General features: G+C 37.1%; 1 protein-coding gene across 2 annotated transcripts in view; it reads left to right on the forward strand.

Moving 5' to 3' along the window:
* The window catches only part of USP33 (ubiquitin specific peptidase 33), a 63867-nt gene extending 42570 nt beyond the window's left edge, over nucleotides 1–21297 (forward strand). Inside the window, exons 13-24 of one of the 2 annotated variants that reach the window (XM_030865991.2) lie at nucleotides 510–682; nucleotides 783–877; nucleotides 1876–1909; nucleotides 3546–3591; nucleotides 4036–4216; nucleotides 4615–4741; nucleotides 5880–6049; nucleotides 7200–7281; nucleotides 7925–8033; nucleotides 18153–18255; nucleotides 19626–19694; nucleotides 20096–21297. In XM_030865991.2, the coding sequence (XP_030721851.1) occupies nucleotides 510–682; nucleotides 783–877; nucleotides 1876–1909; nucleotides 3546–3591; nucleotides 4036–4216; nucleotides 4615–4741; nucleotides 5880–6049; nucleotides 7200–7281; nucleotides 7925–8033; nucleotides 18153–18255; nucleotides 19626–19694; nucleotides 20096–20253 (1347 nt within the window). In that variant the 3' untranslated portion in view covers nucleotides 20254–21297. The remainder of the gene's footprint in view (nucleotides 1–509; nucleotides 683–782; nucleotides 878–1875; nucleotides 1910–3545; nucleotides 3592–4035; nucleotides 4217–4614; nucleotides 4742–5879; nucleotides 6050–7199; nucleotides 7282–7924; nucleotides 8034–18152; nucleotides 18256–19625; nucleotides 19695–20095) is intronic. The other variant, XM_060304022.1, reaches the window with a different exon arrangement.
* The last annotated feature ends 306 nt before the right edge of the window (nucleotides 21298–21603 follow it).

Genomic DNA, 21603 nt, shown 5'->3' on the forward strand with positions numbered 1-21603 from the left:
GTAAGTTTTCAGTTATTGTGTTAGAATTAAGTCAAATCTAAGGGTTTTCAATAGGGTTATCTTAATGTAGGCTATTTTGGTACCAGATATTTAAATGGAATTATCCTGAAATGTTTTCAGCTGTTTAGGTTTCACATCTTGTTTTTTAAGCTACATTTAAAAACTATCACTAGAGGTCATTTTCAAAAATAAATGCAGTAGTGCTTAACAGTCTGGAACTCAGGCTACAGTGGCTGTGTGTGAGATACTTCTCTTTACTGCAATGTCCTTGACTAATGGGGATGTTAGTAGTTACCTCATAAGGTTTATGTGAAGATTAAATTTAGAACAGCACCTGGTACAAAGCAATTTTGCTTTCGTTATTACTATTTTAGCTTTTTTTACTATATAAAAAGCAGTTTGTTTTTTTCTTATTATAATTTGCTTTGATCTTTGCCGTCTAAAATCTATCCTCAAATGTTTGTGCTGGATTATTTTCATCCCATTGTTAAAACACAAAACAATTTTAGGTGTCTGTAACCCTCGAGACCTTTCAAGATCTGTCCTTGCCGATTCCTGGCAAGGAAGACCTTGCTAAGCTGCATTCATCAAGTCATCCAACATCTATAGTCAAAGCAGGATCATGTGGCGAAGCATATGCTCCACAAGGGTGGATAGCTTTTTTCATGGAATATGTGAAGAGGTATGTATGTGTTTTCTTTGTATTAGTTGATTGTTAAAACTGCTGTTTCTGCTGTACTGGCAGAACATTTCCTTTCTTTTTTCTATCAATAATGTTTCAGGTTTGTTGTCTCATGTGTCCCTAGCTGGTTTTGGGGTCCAATAGTAACCTTGCAAGATTGTCTTGCTGCCTTCTTTGCCAGAGATGAACTAAAAGGTAAGAAATACGAAATAGTTTTCATCTATGGCTAAACTGTTGTGAGTGATCTAAAATACTAGTGGGACAAAATATAGAATGTATTCATAAAAGCTGAGTTTTTTTAAAAATTTATTTTTGGCTGTGTTGGGTCTTCCTTGCTGTGTGTGGGCTTTCTCTAGTTGCCTCGAGAGGGGGTTGCTCTTCTTTGCGGTGTGGGGGCTTCTCACTGTGGTGTCTTCTCTTGTTGCGGAGCACGGGCTGTAGGCGTGAGAGCTTCAGCAGTTGTGGCATGTGCACTCAGTAGTTGTGGCTTGCAGGCTCTAGAGCGCATGCAGGCTTAGTAGTTGTGGCGCACGGGCTTAGTTGCTCTGCGGCATGTGGGATCTTCCTGGACCAGGGCTCGAACCAGTGTCCGCTGCATTGGCGGGCGGATACTTAACCACTGCGCCACCAGGGAAGCCCAAAGCTGAATTTTGAGGCAGCTCAAATAGTACTTGCCCATATTGCCATAGTGCCAGTATCTACCATGACAACATAAACACTATAAATAATATCCTGAAATAATTGATACAGATTCCTATAGTACTAGACAATATGGTATTTGAAGTGTCTAAAATCTTCTCTGGGATTGAAAAAAGAGAAAATTCAACCAAAATACAAAAAACTTACTTGTATATCTGGATTAGTCTGAATTTCTCCATAGTATTTAAGATCCAAGCCTTCACTATTTTTGTGTGTCCAGCACCTTGCTTGGACATATAACAAGCAGTCAGTAAATTTTGTTGAGTGAATAAGTGTACAGATGTTATTTGAGATACGCCTTCAAGGTTGAAAAAAGAGCAGATAAAGGGTGTTGTAGGTGTGGTAAACGTGCTGACTCGAGCAGAGGCTAAAAAATGTGAGCCTTGTGTTACTGTTCTACTGGTTCAGCATTGCAAGCTCAAAGAATTGCAGAACCAAAAGAAAATAACTTGCTTTTAGTTTGAGAGGAATGACCAGATCTGTTCTGTTTTCAGGTGACAATATGTACAGTTGTGAAAAATGCAAAAAGTAAGTGTCATTGGCAATGCTTTCAATTGCATGTTTTGTATTTTAAATGGTATTTTTATTGGTAATTTGAATTGGCCATGTAGGGTTAATTTTCCGTTTTATTTAGAAAAATATAAAGGCCAGTAAGCTTTGTCCTAGTAAAAAAATGACTGGTTGTTCTGCAAAACAAATCTGAGGTTAAAAATTTAACAAATTTAATCAGCTTAGCTAAGATGTGACAGTGTATTTTAAGATATAAAATAAGTATGTAATTTTGCATAAAACATTTTCCAAATATGTTATAAATATATACTAGGATATATAACATATATTTTTATTACATAGGTTAATTCTGTCATCATAAATAACGCAATATTCTTTTCTGGCTTACCACCTTAACAGGCTAGATTTAGGAAGTGAAAGTGACTGTAAAGGTACATAGTTTCAAGTTTGTGTAAAATTCAGAAAGGTTATACCATCTCTAATGTTACCTGCTGTATGAGGGCCGAATAAAGAAGACAGTTAAGAAAAGTATGATTTTATTTCTTTATATCTACTACTAGCTGCCTTTTTCTGTCTTGTAATAAGTTTAGGCTTTTAAGCCTTCTTGTTGATGAGTTAGAAAAAAAAAGTAAATGGAGAATTGAAAGCAAATATGTCTGAGGTAGAGTGAACTGGAAAATTTTTCTGAATCTCTCTGATAGAAAAATAATGGCCTCCGAATAAGATCTATTAATAGAGTCTTCATAATACAAACTTCTGACTTTTGTCAAAAACCCAGGGAAATGTTGATCTGCAGCTGTTGGTCTTCTTCATTACAAAAAGGAATAGTATATTGTTAGGTCAATAAGGAAGAAAAGCTGCTTTGCACTTTCTAGAAAAAAATACACCTCTAGTGAATTGGAAAGTATTTATTATCAGTTTGTCCTTGAAGCCACAGCTGATAGCTGAAGACTGAGTTGGCCCAGAGGAGGAATCTTTCTTGGAAAAACAGTGCCAACTAGGAAAAAGATAATAGTGAAGATGAAAAAGAACTTGCATCTACCCCAGAATCCAGAGTAGAGATCTGTCAAGTATAAATTAATATTGATTATTGGGAATTCCCTGGCAGTCCAGTGGTTAGGACTTTGCGCTTTCACTGCCGAGGGCCCAGGTTCGATCGCTGGTTGGGGAACTAAGATCCTACAAGCCGCGTGGTGTGGCCGAAAAAAAATTTTTTTTGATTATTAATAATAACCTCTCTATTTTAAGTTATTTGTTTTCACATTTAGGAATAAAGGTTGTAATATATTGACCTGACCAACCAATTCTATAAAATTGGGATTTTATTTTACCCAGTTTTACGTGATACCTGAATGTTATAAAGGCATAGCCAGGCCATAGATAGTAGAAGATTTTCATCAAAGAATTATACAACTCTAAATTTTTATTACTGATGTCTTAATTTAAGTAATTTTTTTACAATAAGGGGTTCCAGTGTTTTATTAGTATTTTTTTAATTGGTAGTGTATAATTCAGTAGTAAGCATTTTTAGTCTGATACCTTTATTTCTGCATTTTCTAAAAGATTTTGCTGTATATTTGAAAATACTAAAGGTTTTGTAGATTTGTATGGGAAACAGGTTTATTAAAATTGGTTTTCTCTTTTCACCCCTTAGATTGAGGAATGGAGTAAAGTTTTGTAAAGTACAAAAGTTTCCTGAGGTATGGGCTTTATCACAATTTAATTTATTTTATGTGATAGGTAAGGTATTAATATAACACAGTGTAGTAAATTCTTTAGCTTTGGTCGAAGAATGGAATGGTTCTATTGACCAGTGACTGTGTATACCCTATTAAGATTATCCATTTTTTAAATATTGAGTTGCATACCAAGTAAGTGCCCTTAGCAGTAAAACTGTGTTGAACACAGTTTAATCAGATACTGTAGGGTCTTGCAGGCATAAAGTGTAAAATTGGAGAAGCCAGTAGCTATGAACTTAGGAAGTACCATGTTTCATCATTTCCACATTTTAACGTCTCTGGAATCAGGTTATCAGAATTGCAGGGTAATGTTTAATCTTGACAATATGTATATTTAATAGACTCTTTTATGTAGCATATGAAACAGTAGAATTTTAAATAATCCTACGTTTCTCTTTTAAAAAGATTTTGTGCATCCATCTTAAAAGATTCAGACATGAACTGATGTTTTCCACCAAAATTAGTACCCATGTTTCATTTCCACTGGAAGGCCTGGATCTTCAGCCATTTCTTGCTAAAGATAGTCCAGCTCAAATTGTTACCTATGATCTTCTGTCAGTCATTTGTCACCATGGAACTGCAAGTAGTAAGTATCCAAGTTTGACATATGTTTTTAGATTTTAAAGAAAACAAACATCTGAATTGATCTCTTAAACAAGACCTGACTGAACAAAAGAAAAAAGTATAAAAGTAGATTTTTATTAATTTATTTTGGTTATTAAAAACATGTCAGAAATTTTAGGAAATTGAATAATTTTACTCTGAAGTTTAAAATATTGGAAATTATGTTTTATGTGAAGATAAATAATAAGGACTTAAACATGATTATTTTTACACTGGGTTTTTAAGATTACGTTCTCTGTCCTGATTTTCATTTCCTCAAGTGGTGGTGGTAAGGGTATCTACTGGAAAAGAATACGAAGATAGTTCTTGCTATATCTTTTTATTACTGAAATTATTTAAATTTTTTCTGCTTAAATTCAGGTGGACACTATATTGCCTACTGCCGAAACAATTTAAATAATCTCTGGTATGAATTTGATGACCAAAGTGTCACTGAAGTTTCAGAATCTACTGTACAAAATGCAGAAGCTTATGTTCTCTTCTACAGGTGAGGAAATAACTCTCCTGGATAGGCTGTTTTGACAAATATGACAGAACATCTCATGTTGAGGTTAACAGTGACTTCTAAGACTTTCAAAGTGGATTTCTGAGTAAAGATTAGAAATTGCTTTACTCTCATTTCATTATGTGAGTAAAAGTGAAAGGTTGCATGCAGAATGATCTTTTGTTAAGAGAATGGTAAGTCATTTAGTTGAAGGGCAAAGGAATATATTTTGTTTTAGAAAGACTGGTTTTAATTTTAAAAATTAGGCACTGACAGTAGGAATTGTCTCCTAACATAACTAATAAAGGAGGTATTGGACTTCCCTGGTGGTCCAGTGGTTAAGACTCCGCGCTTCCAATACAGAGGGCATGGGTTCAATCCCTGGTCAGGGAAGTTCTGCATGCCACGCGGCATGGCCAAAATAAAAATTTAAAAAAAAAAAGTATTAATATAAAAATAAATCCTTGGTACCTTTTAGTATCTTCTAAAAGATTGTAATAACTACTAAAACAGGAAAGCAGATTAACTGTTTAGATCTTATTAACAATCATTTGAACGTCTGTTCTATAGCAATAGTTATGTGGATACTAGTAGTGAAGATATAGTATCACCCCTAGAGTGTGTAATGTAGTGGGGGCAGGGTGGAACAAAGTATATTTCTCATGAATAATTTTCAAGACCTAACAAGATTCACAGTACAGTCCACCCTCCATATCCATTGGTTCCACATCCGAGGATTCAACCATATTGAAAATATTGGGGGGGAAAAGATTCCAGAAAGTTCCAAAAAGCAAAACTTAAAATTGCACACCAGTACTATCTACATACCACTTATGCTGTATTTACCAGTGTTTGCATAGCAGTTACATTTTTTAGGTATTATAAGTAATCTAGAGATGATTTAAAGTATATGAGAGGCTGTGCATAGCTTATATGCAAATGCTACACCATTTTATATAAGGGACTTAAGCATCCACAGATTTTGGTATTTGCAAGGGTCCTGGAACCAATCCCCCACGGATATAGAGGGATGACTGTGTTAATGTGTGTGCTAAGTCTAATAAGTGAGCGGAAAAATCCACTTACTAATCTAATGGAGTAAAATGCATGTTGAATTTAATGAATCACTGTCCCTTAATAGGAAGAGCAGTGAAGAAGCACAAAAAGAGAGGCGGAGGATATCAAATTTGTTGAACATAATGGAACCAAGTCTCCTTCAGTTTTATATTTCTCGACAGTGGCTAAATAAATTTAAGACCTTTGCTGAACCTGGCCCTATTTCAAATAATGATTTTCTCTGTATTCATGGAGGTAAGAAACTCTGTAATGGAAAGTAGTGGTAGGGATTTGCTGTTAAATAATTTACAAATAGGGAAAGAGCCAAGAATTTTCCTCTTCCATTTATTTTCCATTTCCCCATCTACATTCCAACTTAAATGTGTTTATTTTGCTATGGTTTCAGAAATTAGCTTTTTCTTCTAATTATAGGCAATCTGTAGCCTTCTCATAGAACAGATATTTACTGAGTACCTGTTCCAAACCCTGTGCTAGAGCCTGAAAGTACCAGAAACACTATTTCTATTTGCATAGCTTTAATCTCATAGTAAAGACAGATGCATAAACAGGTAATTATGGTGCAGTGAACACTTCTATTCCCCATCATTTTTCTCAGCTGAGAGACATGCAGCTCCAACTGTATCCGTGGCTCTTATCCCTTTTGTCTAAATGAATAGCTGGCTCTTTTCCTAACTATAAAAATGTACTCAGAGTTTAGTAAAAAAACCTCATGCAGTCATTTGCTAAATGTAATTTATGCCTTTGTGACTGTGTTAGTGCTTGTTTCTATGACAACCTTAGTGTGACACCTTAATTAAATTTCATGGTTGAAGACTTGATATTCTCATTAATTAATTATTTTTGCAGTGAAACCACAAGAGATAGTAGAAATGTCCTATATTGGATTTAGAAATCTAAAACTTGAAAATATTTCTTTCTTTTTTTTTTTTTTTTTGAAAATATTTCTGTATGTGAATTTTTCTCTTATTATTTCCCTACTTGAGCTACTAACTTAAGTCTCTTCCGGTTCCAAATCTCCCTATAATCCTTTTATGGCATTTATCTGTGCCTGCCTTTTATTATGGTTATTCATATAAATTCTTCATTTCTACTGCTAGCTCATAAGCTCCATGAAGGAAAGATTGTCTCTGATTTATCTCTGGCTTGCCCCAATACACAGTCAAGGCTTAGTAAAGATTTATGTAAGTTAAGTACTTGAACATCTTGGTTAACTTATTTTTCTCTATTTCAAGAAATATGTTCATCTTTAGGAACATATACTTAATTTTTAACCTTTTGGGGAGAGGTTTTAAGAATAATGATTGGAAAAAATACCAGTGATTAATCAGTTAAAAGTAATATAACGGAATTTAAGAATGAGACAGACCCATTTAAACTTTTTTAGGTGTTCCTCCACGAAAAGCTAGTTATATTGAAGACCTGGTATTGATGCTGCCTCAGAACATTTGGGATAACCTATATAGCAGGTTTGTTTTTTTAAATCAGACAATATGGTATTGTGGAAATCAGTTTGTGAAATTCGTTAAAAGGAGATTGGATTATTTTGTATATGCTCCCTGTGCTGTATGTTGCTTATGTGGAATATTCCCTTCTTCCTTCATTTATTCACTCTGAAGTGTGAGTAGAGAGACTTTTGTGGCTAGTGTGGCCCTAGTCTAGATAATTAATTCTAAGTTTTATGTTCTGATAATCTGTATCTCTAAAAGTATGCCGTGACATTTTTCTTAAATATTTTTTCTTAAATATTGAAAATAATTCATTCTATGAATTCTTAGTGGCCAGAGGAAGCCTCCTTCTAATTAAAACTTGATTAAAACTGTGGCTGTGTATAACTTAAGATTTATATGTTGTATGCTAACTTTTGACAGCCACTTCTTTTACTTATGTTGTTGCAACAAACATATTTTGTAACAAAAGTAGCTGTAAGGGAAAGTTGAAATACAGATGAATCAGTAAGTCAATAAACTGATAAAATCAGCGACCCTGAAAAACATAAAATCAGGCCCTTACGATAATTTAGTTTTTACATTTTACTAAAACTTGGACACATTTCCTAGAACATCAGCTTACTTCCAGATTATCATACTTATTAAATTCTTCATGCATTAGGTATGGAGGAGGACCAGCCGTCAACCATCTGTACATTTGTCACACTTGCCAGATTGAGGCGGAGAAAATTGAGAAAAGAAGAAAAATTGAATTGGAAATTTTTATTCGGGTAAAAAAATGATGCTTTTCAAATTATCAAAATGATCTAGAATAAAGATAAAGAACTGACAATTAGAGGAACGATGTTAGTGAAATGATTGGACGAAAGAGTTGTAATACATTTTAAGTCTCATGGGCTCATAACAGTGAGAGACCCCAGTCAGGTGACTATAGTTCTAGTGAGTTAAGTTCTTCTCTTGGGGGTTTTTGTTTTCATGGATTGGTAATAAATTTTGTTTTATGTATTGGCACTGGCAAGAAATCTCTTTATTGAAATGGTAAATTATAAGTTTCCTTAAGTTAGTGGTTTTTCTGAAAGCATCTACTCAGATTGCATTCTTTACTTCCACCCCTTTGTGAAGTATAATATTGTTTGGGGGGACTCTCTATACTTATACCTAGTTCCCACAAAGTGAGTATGTTATGAGGCATTTGTTGATTGCAAGCAACAGAAAGTCTGATCACAGAATCAATAGGAAGAGCTGAATAACCAGGTTTTATTGGACAAAGACTAGTATAGTTCCATTTGTCTAGGTAGCAAGAAGTAAGTGCTGCTGTCAGTAATACAGCTCCAACCATTTATTTATTATTCGGGTTCCTAATAGAGAATACTACTAGAGTTTGAGTCACCTGAGAGGCATGTTCATTGATATTTCTATTGAAATTATATTGGTGGAGGGATAATTCTATAAGGGAAGATTGAGATTCTTCTAGTAAAAGAAGGGGAGAAGTTAATTGAGCAGATATTATAGATGAACAGTACATTCCATGTTGTGGCCACAGGCTTCTTTTCATAGATTTAGGGGTGTTTTGTGTGTGTGTGTGTGTGTGTGCCTTTGCCTAAAGTGAAGCGATTTTCACATACACAGGAAGATATTACAGGTGTGGATTGATTTACTGTGCTTGAGCCTCATTTGCTTTCTAAATATAAGGAGGCAAATTTCAGTTGAATAGTAAAAGTAGTTCATTCCACGAATGCTTAAATAAATGGCTAATGACTATATCCATTAGGGTTTTTTTCCCAATATTTATTTATTTATTTGGCTGCGCTGGATCTTAGTTGTGGCACACAGGACCTTCATTGCTGCGTGCAGGATCTTTAGCTGCGGCATATGAGCTCTTAGTTGCGGCATGCATGTGGGATCTAGTTCCCTGACCAGGGATTGAACCCGGCCCTGCTGTATTGGGAGCATGGGTTCTTAACCACTGGACCACCAGGGAAGTCCCATACATTAGGGTTTGATCAACAGAAGCCATTCTAAGTATTTTGAGTAGAATAGGAATACAGGCAATGAAAGACTTAAATAGCTACTAAAAAGACTGGGCAGTGAAAATCAAGAAGACCATAGCTGACTTTCAGGAAATCTGGAAGGCTGCCATACTGGAGGTAGGAGTGGGCACAGCAGCTCAGAGTGGGGTCTCAGAGCCCAGACAAGGTAAAGAAAGCTTCTGTGTAGTGGTGTGGGCCTGGTCAAGGATGTTGGAGCCCAGGCAACGTAACAGTGGATGCCCGTGTTGGCTGGAGATTGCTGTGTGAGGCGGCACAGCTTAGTGGTGGTGGTAAAATTGAGGGATTGATTCCATGTGTAGGATTGATCAGATAATATGAGTGTAATGAGAGCCAGATTTCTTATTGTCAGATAAGGGAGTTACAGATATTGAAAGAGAGGAAACTAAAATGGACTCTTTGTTATTGGATTAAAATTGTAGGCATCTTTGTGAACTCACTGTGTTAGATACATATATACATATAGAGGTATAAATGTGTGTATATGTACACATATATAGAAATAAGTGATGTACCTAAGTTAATTTCCTAACTCTGTCACTGAAAAGGCCTGGAAGCAGTAATAACTACAGTAGGATTGAGCATACCTAGCTCTCTTCGGATCTTGGCTTCTAAACATCTTTCTCTAGTAAAAGGAACCAGCCCTCCTTGGAGAAATGGCTGCTTTCAGGGCTGGGGCAGGGGAATTACAAGATGAGCTTGGAATTTCTTACTGTTCCAGAAATTAAAGAAGTTTTTGAAGAATGATGGGGAAATGTCAAAAGTACACAGAAGCCAGCTTGAAGGGACTTTTACTTGCCAAATTTGGGACAATTTATGCTTCACAATAAATTATAATGGTATTATAATGCATTAAACAAAATAGGAGATATTGTGTTCATACTGTTATAAATAACTGAATAAATTGAAAGACTGATGCGGAATGGAATATTAACATAGTTCCAGCTTATTCCCCACAAAATACGTATTAATTTTGAAGAGAAAAGACTAAGCAAGAAGAGTCTGGCACCAACTCAATGAAGTCATTAAAGTGAACATCAGTAGCAGTGGAATATATCAAAATCATGTGCTAGGATAGGATACAGTGAGAAGAACACAGCATCACTTGTTTGGTAGACAGTGCATAACCTGAGTTTCAAATGAGGAAAGCCAGGCAGACCCAAATTGGGGGACATTTTATAAAACAACTGGCTTGTAACCTTCAAAATTGTCAAGATCATGAAAGTCAAGACTGAGGAACTGTGCCACCTTAAAGGAAATATGAAGTTACATGCAACAAGTGATTCTTGCTTGTTTTTGTTTTTTGTTTGTTTTTTCGGCTGAGCGGCATGTGGCATCCTAGTTCCCGGACCAGGGATCGAATCCGCACCCCCTGCAATGGAAGCGTGGAGTCTTAACCACTGGATCGCTAGGGAAGTCCCAACAAGTGATTCTGAACTGGATCTTCGGGCTATAAACAAGATTATTGGATCAGTTAGAAAAACTTGATGGAGTCTGAGGATTAGGTGCTAGTATTACATCGATGTTAATTTCCACATTTTTATCATTTGTGTTAAATGTGTAGGAAAAAGTCCTCGTGTGTTTAGCAACTTACTCTGAAATGGTCTAGGAAAAGAAAATTTCCTCGTATTGTACTGGAGTTTTCCTGTAAGTTTGAGATTGTTTCAAAGCTAAAAAGAAGTTTTTAATTGCACGAAGCTTCTGGAAATTACCTATGTTGCTTACCACTGGCAATCTCAGGAGAATGCTCAGAAACTTGATAGACTTGATAAGCCGCTAATCTCAGGACCCTGGTGGGTTATCCTGAGGATGCTGCTGTTAAAGATGTTAGCTGCCTGTGGCACCGAATGAGGGATTCTTGGGAAGATGCTTGGAAGTGGTGGCAAAACCCTACTTGTGCCATCTGTGGAGGCCTCAGTCCTGCCGCAACTGCCACCAGAGGACGTGGGGGAAGTTTCTCTTTCTCTTGTGCCTTCCGTATATTGCATATATCATTGGCAGTGACTGAGCTGGAGCACTACTGGCAAGCGATCCTGGAAAATGAAATCTTCTCTTTTCATAGAAGAGAGTGTAAGAATGAATGGAAATGATGCATTAACAGACAATAAATACAGTATAGTTTGCCCCCCTTGTCATATGCATTCATACGTCAGCAACAACAGTAGCAATAGTATCATGTTTCTGCCTAACATGATGCAGCTAGCTCATGTACCACTAGATGCAGCATTTATCCTTTCCCTAAACTTGGAAAACCCAAAGTCCCATCAGTCAGTGTATCCATTTCTGGATGATGATCATTCATGTTTAGTTCAGTCAGTTTAGTCATAATCTCCCTTTTATATTCTGCAAGCTAAAGAATAAATGATAAGATTAACCACCAACAACATACCTTATATGAAATAGAGGAATGAAAGGAAATATAAATTGGTAATTTTTCACAAATTTAGAAATATTTACAAATATGTATTGGGTTGGCCAAAAAGTTCATTGCGTTAGTGAATACATTGTTCAATAAAATTCTTGGTGAAAATGAAAAAGGTGTCTTTTAGTGCTACTTAAAACCGAATGAACTTTTTGGCCAACCCAGTGCATGGGGGAAGGAAGAAGCATGTGTCTACAGCTTATAACTACCCATTCCATATTCTCTGTTTTCTCATCCAGCACTTCAGCTGGTTATTTACCTGATGAAGTAACCCAGACCTTCATTCCTGAAGAGTCTGAGCTCTTTGTAGTCTTGCCTGTGTTAGATTTCTCTAGTTGGCTATGAGCTTTTAATCTGTGGATATGGAAATACTGAATGGTGCTTATAGTGGATTGAATGCTGGCCCCCCAAAAAGGTGTTTCCGTGTCCTAATCCCTGTGAATTGACTTTATGAAAAGGGTCTTTTTATATATAATTAAGGATCTTGAGACAAGATCAACCTGGATTATCTGCATGGACCCTAAGTCTAATGATAAGTGCCCTTATAAAGAGATGCACAGAGGAGAGATACACAGAGAGAAGAGGTGAAAGCCATATGAAGACAGAAGACAGAGACTGGAGTATACACTCACAAAGCAGAAGGTTGAAGAGGCAAGGAACCAAATCTCCCCTTCTCCACAAGAAGCACGGTCATGCCTACACCTTGGTTTGGACTTCTGACCTCCAGAACTTTGAGAGAAAAAATAATCTGGTTTCAGCCACCAAGTTTGTGGTGATTTGCTATAGCCCCCCTCTGAAACTAATACAGTGGCTATAACCTGATTTTCAGACATAGTTCCCCTTGTTTCTGTTGTGTAGTAGTCATTTTATTCTACTTTTTATATAGCCCTACCCACTTTGTCTCTTGGTTCAGTGACATGAGGAACCCAAAATGGCCAGAGGAGTGTCTCATCTTCCAGTCCAGTAAAATCATTGTTGTGTCCCTTTGGAACCTAATACCTCTAAACTAGTAGAGGCCAAAGTTGTGATAATTAGAAGCAAAAAAGCTTTTGTGTCAGTAGGTAGTAATAGATAAACTCTCCTACTTCCTTTACCTGGTACCTACTCTCATGTTTTCTGGTTGTGGGAAAAACAGCACCATAGGGTTGTTTCTAGTTTGAGGCATATACTACATCCCATAGGATAGTACCAACCCCACGGTGTTTTGCCATCCGGGCACAAAAACAGTATTCAGTAGGCCAGCAACTTTTAGGTGATGCCATATGGTAAAGTCAGTGAATTCTATGGATGTGAGCCCATTGCTTCATTTATTTTGTGTAAAATTAGTTACATAATCAGAGGTGATATGGGATATCATCTCAGGAAATGAGACATTCAGTAAGACCAACAACGGTGATACTGGAAGAAACACTATAGGTTAGGAAGGTAGGCCCAAATCCAGTTCTAAGCATTTGTAAATCATTTATCATCAAGGGGCTTGTATATATCCAGATTATATAAGATTATATAAAGAATTCGTACAACTCAAGAAGATAGATATTCCAATTTAAAAATAAGAAAATATTTTAATATACATTATCCTTAAGATATGAGTGATAAGCACATGAAAAGGTACACACTCTCAGCAGTCATCAGTAAAGTGCAAATTAAAGCCACAGTGAGATACCATTACATACTTCTTAGAATGGCTAAAATAAAGAAGTGGACAATATCAAGTTCTGACAAAAATGTTGGGCTTCCCTGGTGGCGCAGTGGTTGAGAGTCCGCCTGCCGATGCAGGGGATGCAGGTTCGTGCCCTGGTCCGGGAAGATCCCACATGCAGCGGAGTGGCTGGGCCCGTGAGCCATGGCCGCTGAGCCTGCGCGTCCGGAGCCTGCGCTCCGCAGCGGGAGAGGCCACAACAGTGAGAGGCCCGCGTACCTCAAAAAAAAAAAAAACAATGTAGAGAAACTAGAATTCTCATATAAACACTGTTGGTGGGCATGTGGTGTCACATGCCGGATGACAACCAGTTTGACAATTTCTTATAGGTTAAACACTTAGCACATGACTCAGCAGTCTCACTCCTAGGTATTTACTCCAGAGAATGAACACTTACGTCTGCAAAAACCTGTACACAAATGTTCATGAGCAGAATTGCTCATAATTGCCCGAAACTGGAAATTGATGTCTATCAGGTGGCAAATGGATAAAAAGGCTGTGGTATACTACTAAGCATAAAAAAGGTAGAACTACTGATGCATGCAGCAATATGATGAATCTTAGGAACATTATGCCAAGTGAAAGGAACAAGACAAAAACGACTATGTAATGTCTAATTCCACTTATATGAAATATCTAAGAAAAAGATAGGGACTTCCCTGGTGGCACATTGGTAAGACTCTGTGCTCCTGATGCAGGGGGCCTGGGTTTGATCCCTGGTCAGGGAACTAGATCCCACGTGCATGCCGGAGCTAAGAGTTTACCTGCCACAACTAAGGAGCCTGCGAGCTGCAGCTAAGGAGCCCTTGAACCACAACGAAGACCCAGTGCAACCAAATAAATTAATTAATTAAAAAAAAACAAACACAAAGTAGGTCAGTGGTTTCCTGGGGCTGAGAGGAAGTGATTGTAAACTGGCACAGGGGAGTTTTGGGAGTGTCAGAAGTGTTTTAAACTGGATTGTGTTGGTGGCTGCACAATTATAAACTTACTGAAAACCATTGAACTTTACACTAACACTGTGGATTATACTTTAATGAAGCTGTTTTATAAAATGCAAGTCTATAATTATTCCATAACACTAGGGGGTTTTTTTTGTCTTATTCTACCACCACCCCTTTGAAAAAAAGAAAAAAAGCAATGTCTTAGTATAAAAAAATAACAGGACTTACGTGGCGGTCCAGTGGTTAAGACTGAGCTCCCAATGCAGGCAGCCTGGGTTCCATCTCTAGTCAGGGAACTGGGATCCCGCATGCCACAAAAAAAATTAAAAAAAACAAAACAGAACGCTAGAGTACAAAAATAGGTGCCCTTGCTAGACTGGAAATTAAGTGGAGTTTCTGAAAAATTGAGAAAGCAGATAGGATCAGTTTGAAGAAGCAGACCAATGTCATGGGAAATGACCACACAGGCTTTAAGCTTGGAAGCAGCAGATACTAATAGTGATTTCAGCACTCTGCCCCCTGCATTGTACTAAGCAGCAAGCACGAAGTTGTCTGCTTGGATTGAGCAGTGAATGTGGACCCTTGGGTTGGTTAAAGAAGGCGTTAACCTTAGCTAGCTTGTAATACCTAGAAAGAATTGTGTCTTCCTAAGTTATGCCTTAAAATAAATGATTGATTCTCAGAGAGATGCATAAGGATATTGTATCCTAAAAACAAAACAAAACTCAATAGATGGGTTGACTGAATGGCAGAATAAATACTGCTGGAGAGCATATTAGTGTACTGAAAGATCTAGTGAAGAATTTCTCCTAAAATGAAGTACAAGGATAAACAGGTGGAAAACAAAAGTGTTGACACGTTGGGTAGATACAGAATCCAATGTTTTTCTAATAGGTATTTTAGAAGAGAGTAGAGAGGTGGAACTCCTTTGAGAGCAACAGTTTAATTTCTGAGAACTAGAGAGAAACAGATGCCTTTAAATAACTGGGGTGATTATACTTAACTCAATTTTCAAAAGCCCCCACCTAGACACATAAGGAAGAAATGTCCTAATGCCAGAGAGAAAGTCCTGAAAGTGTCCAAACCTGGTAATGCTGTGAATGAAACGGATTCATCTGACAGAATCAGTCTAACATTACATTTCAGAAATCTCAGTTCTCTAAGGATAAGTTGTACATCACAGGAAGTCTAAACTTTAATTCTTTACCTGGAGACAAACATGCCTTGATTTCATCAGAGGCAATCACAACATTATTCATTGTCTTTCATTGTTCTGTGGAAGCAGCTACCTTGTGTCCCAGAAGGATCCTTGCTCTCAAAGAGCTTACATTTAATAAATAACAAATACATTATATATCAAAAGGTAATGAGTTCTATGGTGAAGGAAGATATCTAACAGGATAAGAGGATCAGGAGTATAGTGATGAGGGGAGGAGTCAGGTGCAGTTATAAACAGTGTGATCAAGATGGGCCTCATTGGGCTTCCCTGGTGGCGCAGTGGTTGAGAGTCCGCCTGCCGATGCAGGGGACACGGGTTCGTGTCCCGGTCCGGGAAGATGCCACATGCCGCAGAGCGGCTGGGCCCGTGAGCCATGGCCGCTGAGCCTGCGCATCCGGAGCCTGTGCTCCGCAACGGGAGAGGCCGCAACGGTGAGAGGCCCGTGTACCACAAAAAAAAAAAAAAAAAAAGATCGGCCTCATTGAAAAGGTGACATTTAAGCAAAGACTTGAAGGAGGTGAGGGAGATATTCAAATATCTGTAAAAAGAAGGGATGCCCATGCAAAGGCTTTGAGAGACAGGAATGTATCTGCTTGATTTTGGGAGTAACAGAGAGGTTTGTGTGACCACAAGTGAATAAATGAGGAGGAAAGTACTAGAAGATGAAGTCAAATCATGGGGCCAGAACATAGAGGTACTTCTGAGCTATTATTATAAGGATCTCTGGGGACAGTGGCAGGGTTTGGATTAGATTCGATCATAGGGGAGAAATGAGCTGAACATCACTGTTTTTGTCCATAGGTAGTATGTACCGCGGGCATTTAGTTACCCAGCATGAGATATCTGCAGGAGTCTCACTGTCTTTTCACACTATTACAATTAGATAATTTTCAAATACCCTTCATTTTCCTCAGGCTCTGTTGCTGTTCCTCTCTTTTTTTTTTTTTAAATTTATTTATTTAATTTATTTTATTTTTGGCTGCGTTGGGTCTTCGTTGCTGCACGGGCTTTTCTCAAGTTGCGGCGAGCGGGGGCTACTCTTTGTCGCGGTGCACAGTCTTCTCATTGCGGTGGCTTCTCTTGTTGCGGAGCACAGACTCTAGGCACACGGGCTTAAGTAGTTGTGGCGCACGGGCTTAGTTGCCCCGTGGCATGTGGGATCTTCCTGGACCAGGGCTCGAACCCGTGTCTCCTGCATTGGCAGGCGGATTCTTAACCACTGCGCCACCAGGGAAGCCCCTGTTCCCCTCTTTCTATGCCAGTTTTTCTGTCAGTTTGGTTTTTGGTTTTGTCTTGTTTTGTTGGGGTTTTTTTTTTTTTTTTTTTGGTTTTTTGTTTTGTTTTGGCTGAGCTGCGTGGCTTGCGGGATCTCAGTTCCCTGACCAGGGATTGAAGCCGGGCCAGGGCAGTGAAAGCCCGGAATCCTAACCACTAGACCACTGGGGAACTGCCCAATTCGGTTTTTTAATTGAAAGTCGTAGAAGTCAGATTGGCTAACTTAAGCAAAAAAAGAAATTTATTGAAAAGAAAATTTGAATAACCAGACCTCCAGAAATTCAGGAACCAAGTTACTCCTGTATAGCTAACAAAATTGACATTGGAATAACTCTGTTCCAATCATTAGGTTACTCCTCTGAAGATTTCCATTTCTAGTAGTTTTGCCTAGTTTGAGTCATATACCCATTTCTTGGGCCTTGGGACTAGAGGAGGAAGTGGAACGTCTTCAAGGACTGTCCCACCACTTTTGAGAATTTATCCTATATATATATATATGTTGTTGTTTAAAATATTTATTTATTTATCTTTGGCTGCATTGGGTCTTCATTGCTGTGCCTGGGCTTTCTCTATTTGTGGCAAGCGGGGGCCATTCTTCATTGTAGTGGCTTCTCTTGTTGCGAAGTACGGGCTCTAGGCACGCGGGCTTCAGTAGTTGTGGCTTGCGGGCTTCAGTAGTTGTGGCTCACAGGCTCTAGAGCGCAGGCTCAGTAGTTGGGGCACACGGGCTCAGCTGCTCCGTGGCATGTGGGATCTTCCCTGACCATGGATTGAACCCGTGTCCCCTGCATTGGCAGGCGGATTCTTAACCACTGCGCCACCAGGGAAGTCCTATATATATGTTTATTGTCTATGAAATAACACGTACAGAACTTTCCGTTTCAACATTCTGTTTGTAATAGCAACATGTCTACCAGTATCTTAAGTGAATGGAAGTAAGATGTAGACAGTGGGTATGGTATGTTTAAATAAGATTTACACATCAGATTTTTAATAAATATGTGGAATATTTATTGCCTTGAAGACTTTATCTTGACCATTTTCACTTATCCAATCATTATGCCCCTTTTGTGTATACTTGATAAACTTTGAGATATAACCTAGAATGTTTATTAGGTGTCACCACGTATCCTAGTATTAAGTTAACTTAGCATCAATGTAAGTCACATTATTTGTGTGTGAGGAATTGGCCTTATCAGATGCTGAAGTAGAATGGTTGTATTGTTCTGCTACAAAGCAAGTTCTAGATTTTAGATGACTAATTTTTTTCCCTCTATAGCTCAACAGAGCATTCCAAGAGGAGGATTCTCCAGCTACTTTTTATTGCATCAGTATGCAGTGGTTTAGAGAATGGGAAAGTTTTGTGAAGGGTAAGGATGGAGGTAAGTGTTTAACTGAAAGACGAAATTCTTTGCAGATTTTTTTGTTTATTTAACAAATGTTTTTTGAATATCTACACGCACTTGGGATTACACTACTGAACAAGAGAGAAAAAAACGTACATTCTAGTTCATATGTTGGTTATTTTTATTTATTTATTTTTTTGTGGTATGTGGGCTTCTCACTGTTGTGGCCTCTCCTGTTGCGGAGCACAGGCTCCGGACGCGCAGGCTCAACGGCCATGGCTCATGGGCCCAGCCGCTCTGCGGCATGTGGGATCTTCCTGGACCGGGGCACGAACCCATGTTCCCTGCATCGGCAGGTGGACTCTCAACCACTGCGCCACCAGGGAAGCCCTGTTGGTTATTTTTAATTTTTTAAAAACTTTCATGGATTATAGCATATTCATAGCAGATATAAAAGAACTGAATAAAAATTAGTCTGTGATCTTAACATTGAAAAATTTTTAAAAATATCCTTCCAACAATAAGATTGGTTAAACCATAGTTTATCCATTACAATGGGATACTATGTGGACTTTAAAAATTATTTGTGTAACAGTGTTTAAAATTTAAAAATAAGATGTTCTTGATATATGAAAAAGATTATAATGCAGTATGCATAGTTGGAACCTTTTGTTTTAAAAAAGAAAAAGGCAAACATATGCAAAGGCAGAAAGACCTCAAAGGTACTAGAACAGTTTGCCTGTCTTTCTGTGGTAGGATAACAGTATCTTTTTCCTTCTTGTGCCTTTTTGTTTTTTTAAACAGTTTTTGATAATGAACATGCACTGTACTTTTGTATCCAGGGGGAAAACAAGGTTTCTTTCCTTAAATTAAAAAAAAGGATGCACTTTGGGAATTCGCTGGCAGTCCAGTGGTTAGGATTCCGCACTTTCACTGCCCTGGTCGGGGAACTAAGATCCTGTAAGCCACAGGGCGCAGCTTTAAAAAAAAAAAAAAAAAAAGGATGCATTTTAACATTTCATTTTATCATGCTTTTAGTTTTAGTTTAATGGCGGTCTAAAACCAAGAATTGCATTTCTTTTTAAATTACAAAGAATTGTTCTTTTGTAGCATTAAAAGTGCATTTTAACCTGTAATCCCCAAATGGATACTTAAGAAATCATTTTTATTAAATTTTGGATGGTAGTGAGAGAACTTCTCTCAGCTTCTTTCCTGGTTCTATTTTGGGGGAATTAAGACCCAAAAAGGAAGAAGCTCAGAAGAAGACAGTTAAGAACTGACTATAATAATCTGACTGAAAAATAATCTGATTATACAGTTATATCCTTCATTAATTCAGGCATAGAAATATGCAGTTCTTTGGTACATTTATACATTTTGATTATTTGTTTTTCCTTTTGACTTAGATCCTCCAGGTCCTATTGATAACATGAAAATTGCAGTCACCAAATGTGGCAATGTGATACTCAGGCAAGGTAAGTTTGACTAATACTGTTAAGCCTTTACTTGTTAGTAATTTGTCACACTGTTAAGAATATATCATCACTAGCCATCTATACCACCTTTATATCCAGCTCAATGATGTAATTCATACATGAATTAGGACAAATAGTGGAAAAATTGCCAATGTTTAATTTTTATCTGAAGAAAGATTTTAAGGCTGTTAATAGGAGGCAGGAAAAAGGATCTCTAACTTTTTAAGGCAGACCATAAAGTTGCAACTTGTAACAGTATGGGCCGGTAGTCTGAAGATTCATGTTCCAAAAGTTCTCAATTATTCCTAGAGTATTCATGCTGGGGGTACATTATGAAAGTTTTTGCAGTATGAATATGTAGGTTTGTAAATATTATTCTTTCTCTATATACTTAATTTTAGGAGCAGATTCTGGTCAGATTTCTGAAGAAACATGGAATTTTCTACAGTCTATATATGGTGGAGGGCCTGAAGTTATCCTAAGACCTCCGGTTGTTCATGTTGATCCTGATGCAATACAAGCAGAAGAAAAAATTGAAGTAGAAACTCGGTCTTTGTAATTTTGAGGATATAGAGAGTTCTAATGAGAAATCATTTTCACTTCTGCTGACATGTTCCCATGCAAAAACATTCCTAAAAGCATGTTTATTTTCTTGATTTTTAATACTTTATCTTTCATTCCTTCTTACTGGGCATTATGGAAGAATGTGTCAAAATGTATAATATTCTACAGGTTGGTATATTTAATGCTAGATAACTTATCATAAAGTCTTTCAGTGTAATATTTTTGAAAAAAGAAGGAATAATTGTGATCATTTGGTAATCAGTAGGTTATCTTTGATCTTTATACTACATGTAAATCCATAGTATCCTTTGTAGCTTTGTAAATACTTTTGCTTTGAAAACTTTTCCATTACCCTAAGCCACCATAATTCTGACCAATCTTTTCAGTTCCCCAAAAACCTAATTTAATTGTATAGTTTTGACATGGCTTCATATAATAAAGAGCCTATTTTAAATGGAGAGTAGTAGTCAGAAAAATGTTGTTAATCTCCTAAAGCTCAGGAAACTGTTAGGGTGTCACGCCTTTTGCACTGCAGCATATAAACTAGCATATTAATATTTACAAAATGTCTTTTTGAGTGTATCAATGGTGTATTTAGTCTGAGTGGAATTTGTGTCAACAGATATTAGTAATTTATTGCCTCTTACACTGTAAAATGTTAAATTTCAGTTCCTATAACCCTGAATAGTATTCACTAATATCAGTAAAAAACTTAGGGTTAGTTTTAGGGCACTTTTTATTTTGAGAGCATGGAGTACAGAATGTGTCAATGAGATTGTTGATAAAGCTGAAGCCTCTTGCAAAATGATTTTTTAAATGAAAGGCATAAAGTCTTTTTGAATAATGTAATATGCACTGCTATTTGCTTGATTATGTGATGTCAAAAGTTTAACTATATTCCAAGTACAAAAACAAACTGGATTACTTTGAGAATGTTGAATAGCATTCACAATGGCTTTGTTTTGGTTTGGGGCAGCCGCCACCAGCTAAAACAGTGTTATTAAAATTAGTTCAATAAAAATGATTTAAAAATGTAGAACTTGGATGTATTTATTTGATAGATATTAAGGGTGAAGGGTATAAAGTTTGTTAATGTCTTGTTATTTTTTAATCAGAAGTATGCAAAATAAGTCATTTGGTATAGTATTTAAAGTTTTGGTATTTAGTGAAATGAAATAATCAGCCATTAGAATCTATTTGAATTTAAAAAAAATAGTTTTTAGTTTTCTTCTTTCTCATGATTATGCTATAATCCTCTTCAAGGATTGAATGATACAACTGATCTGTCTTGTATCACCAGAGATCAGTGTAATGCCTGGCATTTAGGAGATAATCAAAAAAGATT

This window comes from Globicephala melas, chromosome 1 (assembly GCF_963455315.2).
Source record: "Globicephala melas chromosome 1, mGloMel1.2, whole genome shotgun sequence".
Classification (NCBI taxonomy): domain Eukaryota; kingdom Metazoa; phylum Chordata; class Mammalia; order Artiodactyla; family Delphinidae; genus Globicephala; species Globicephala melas.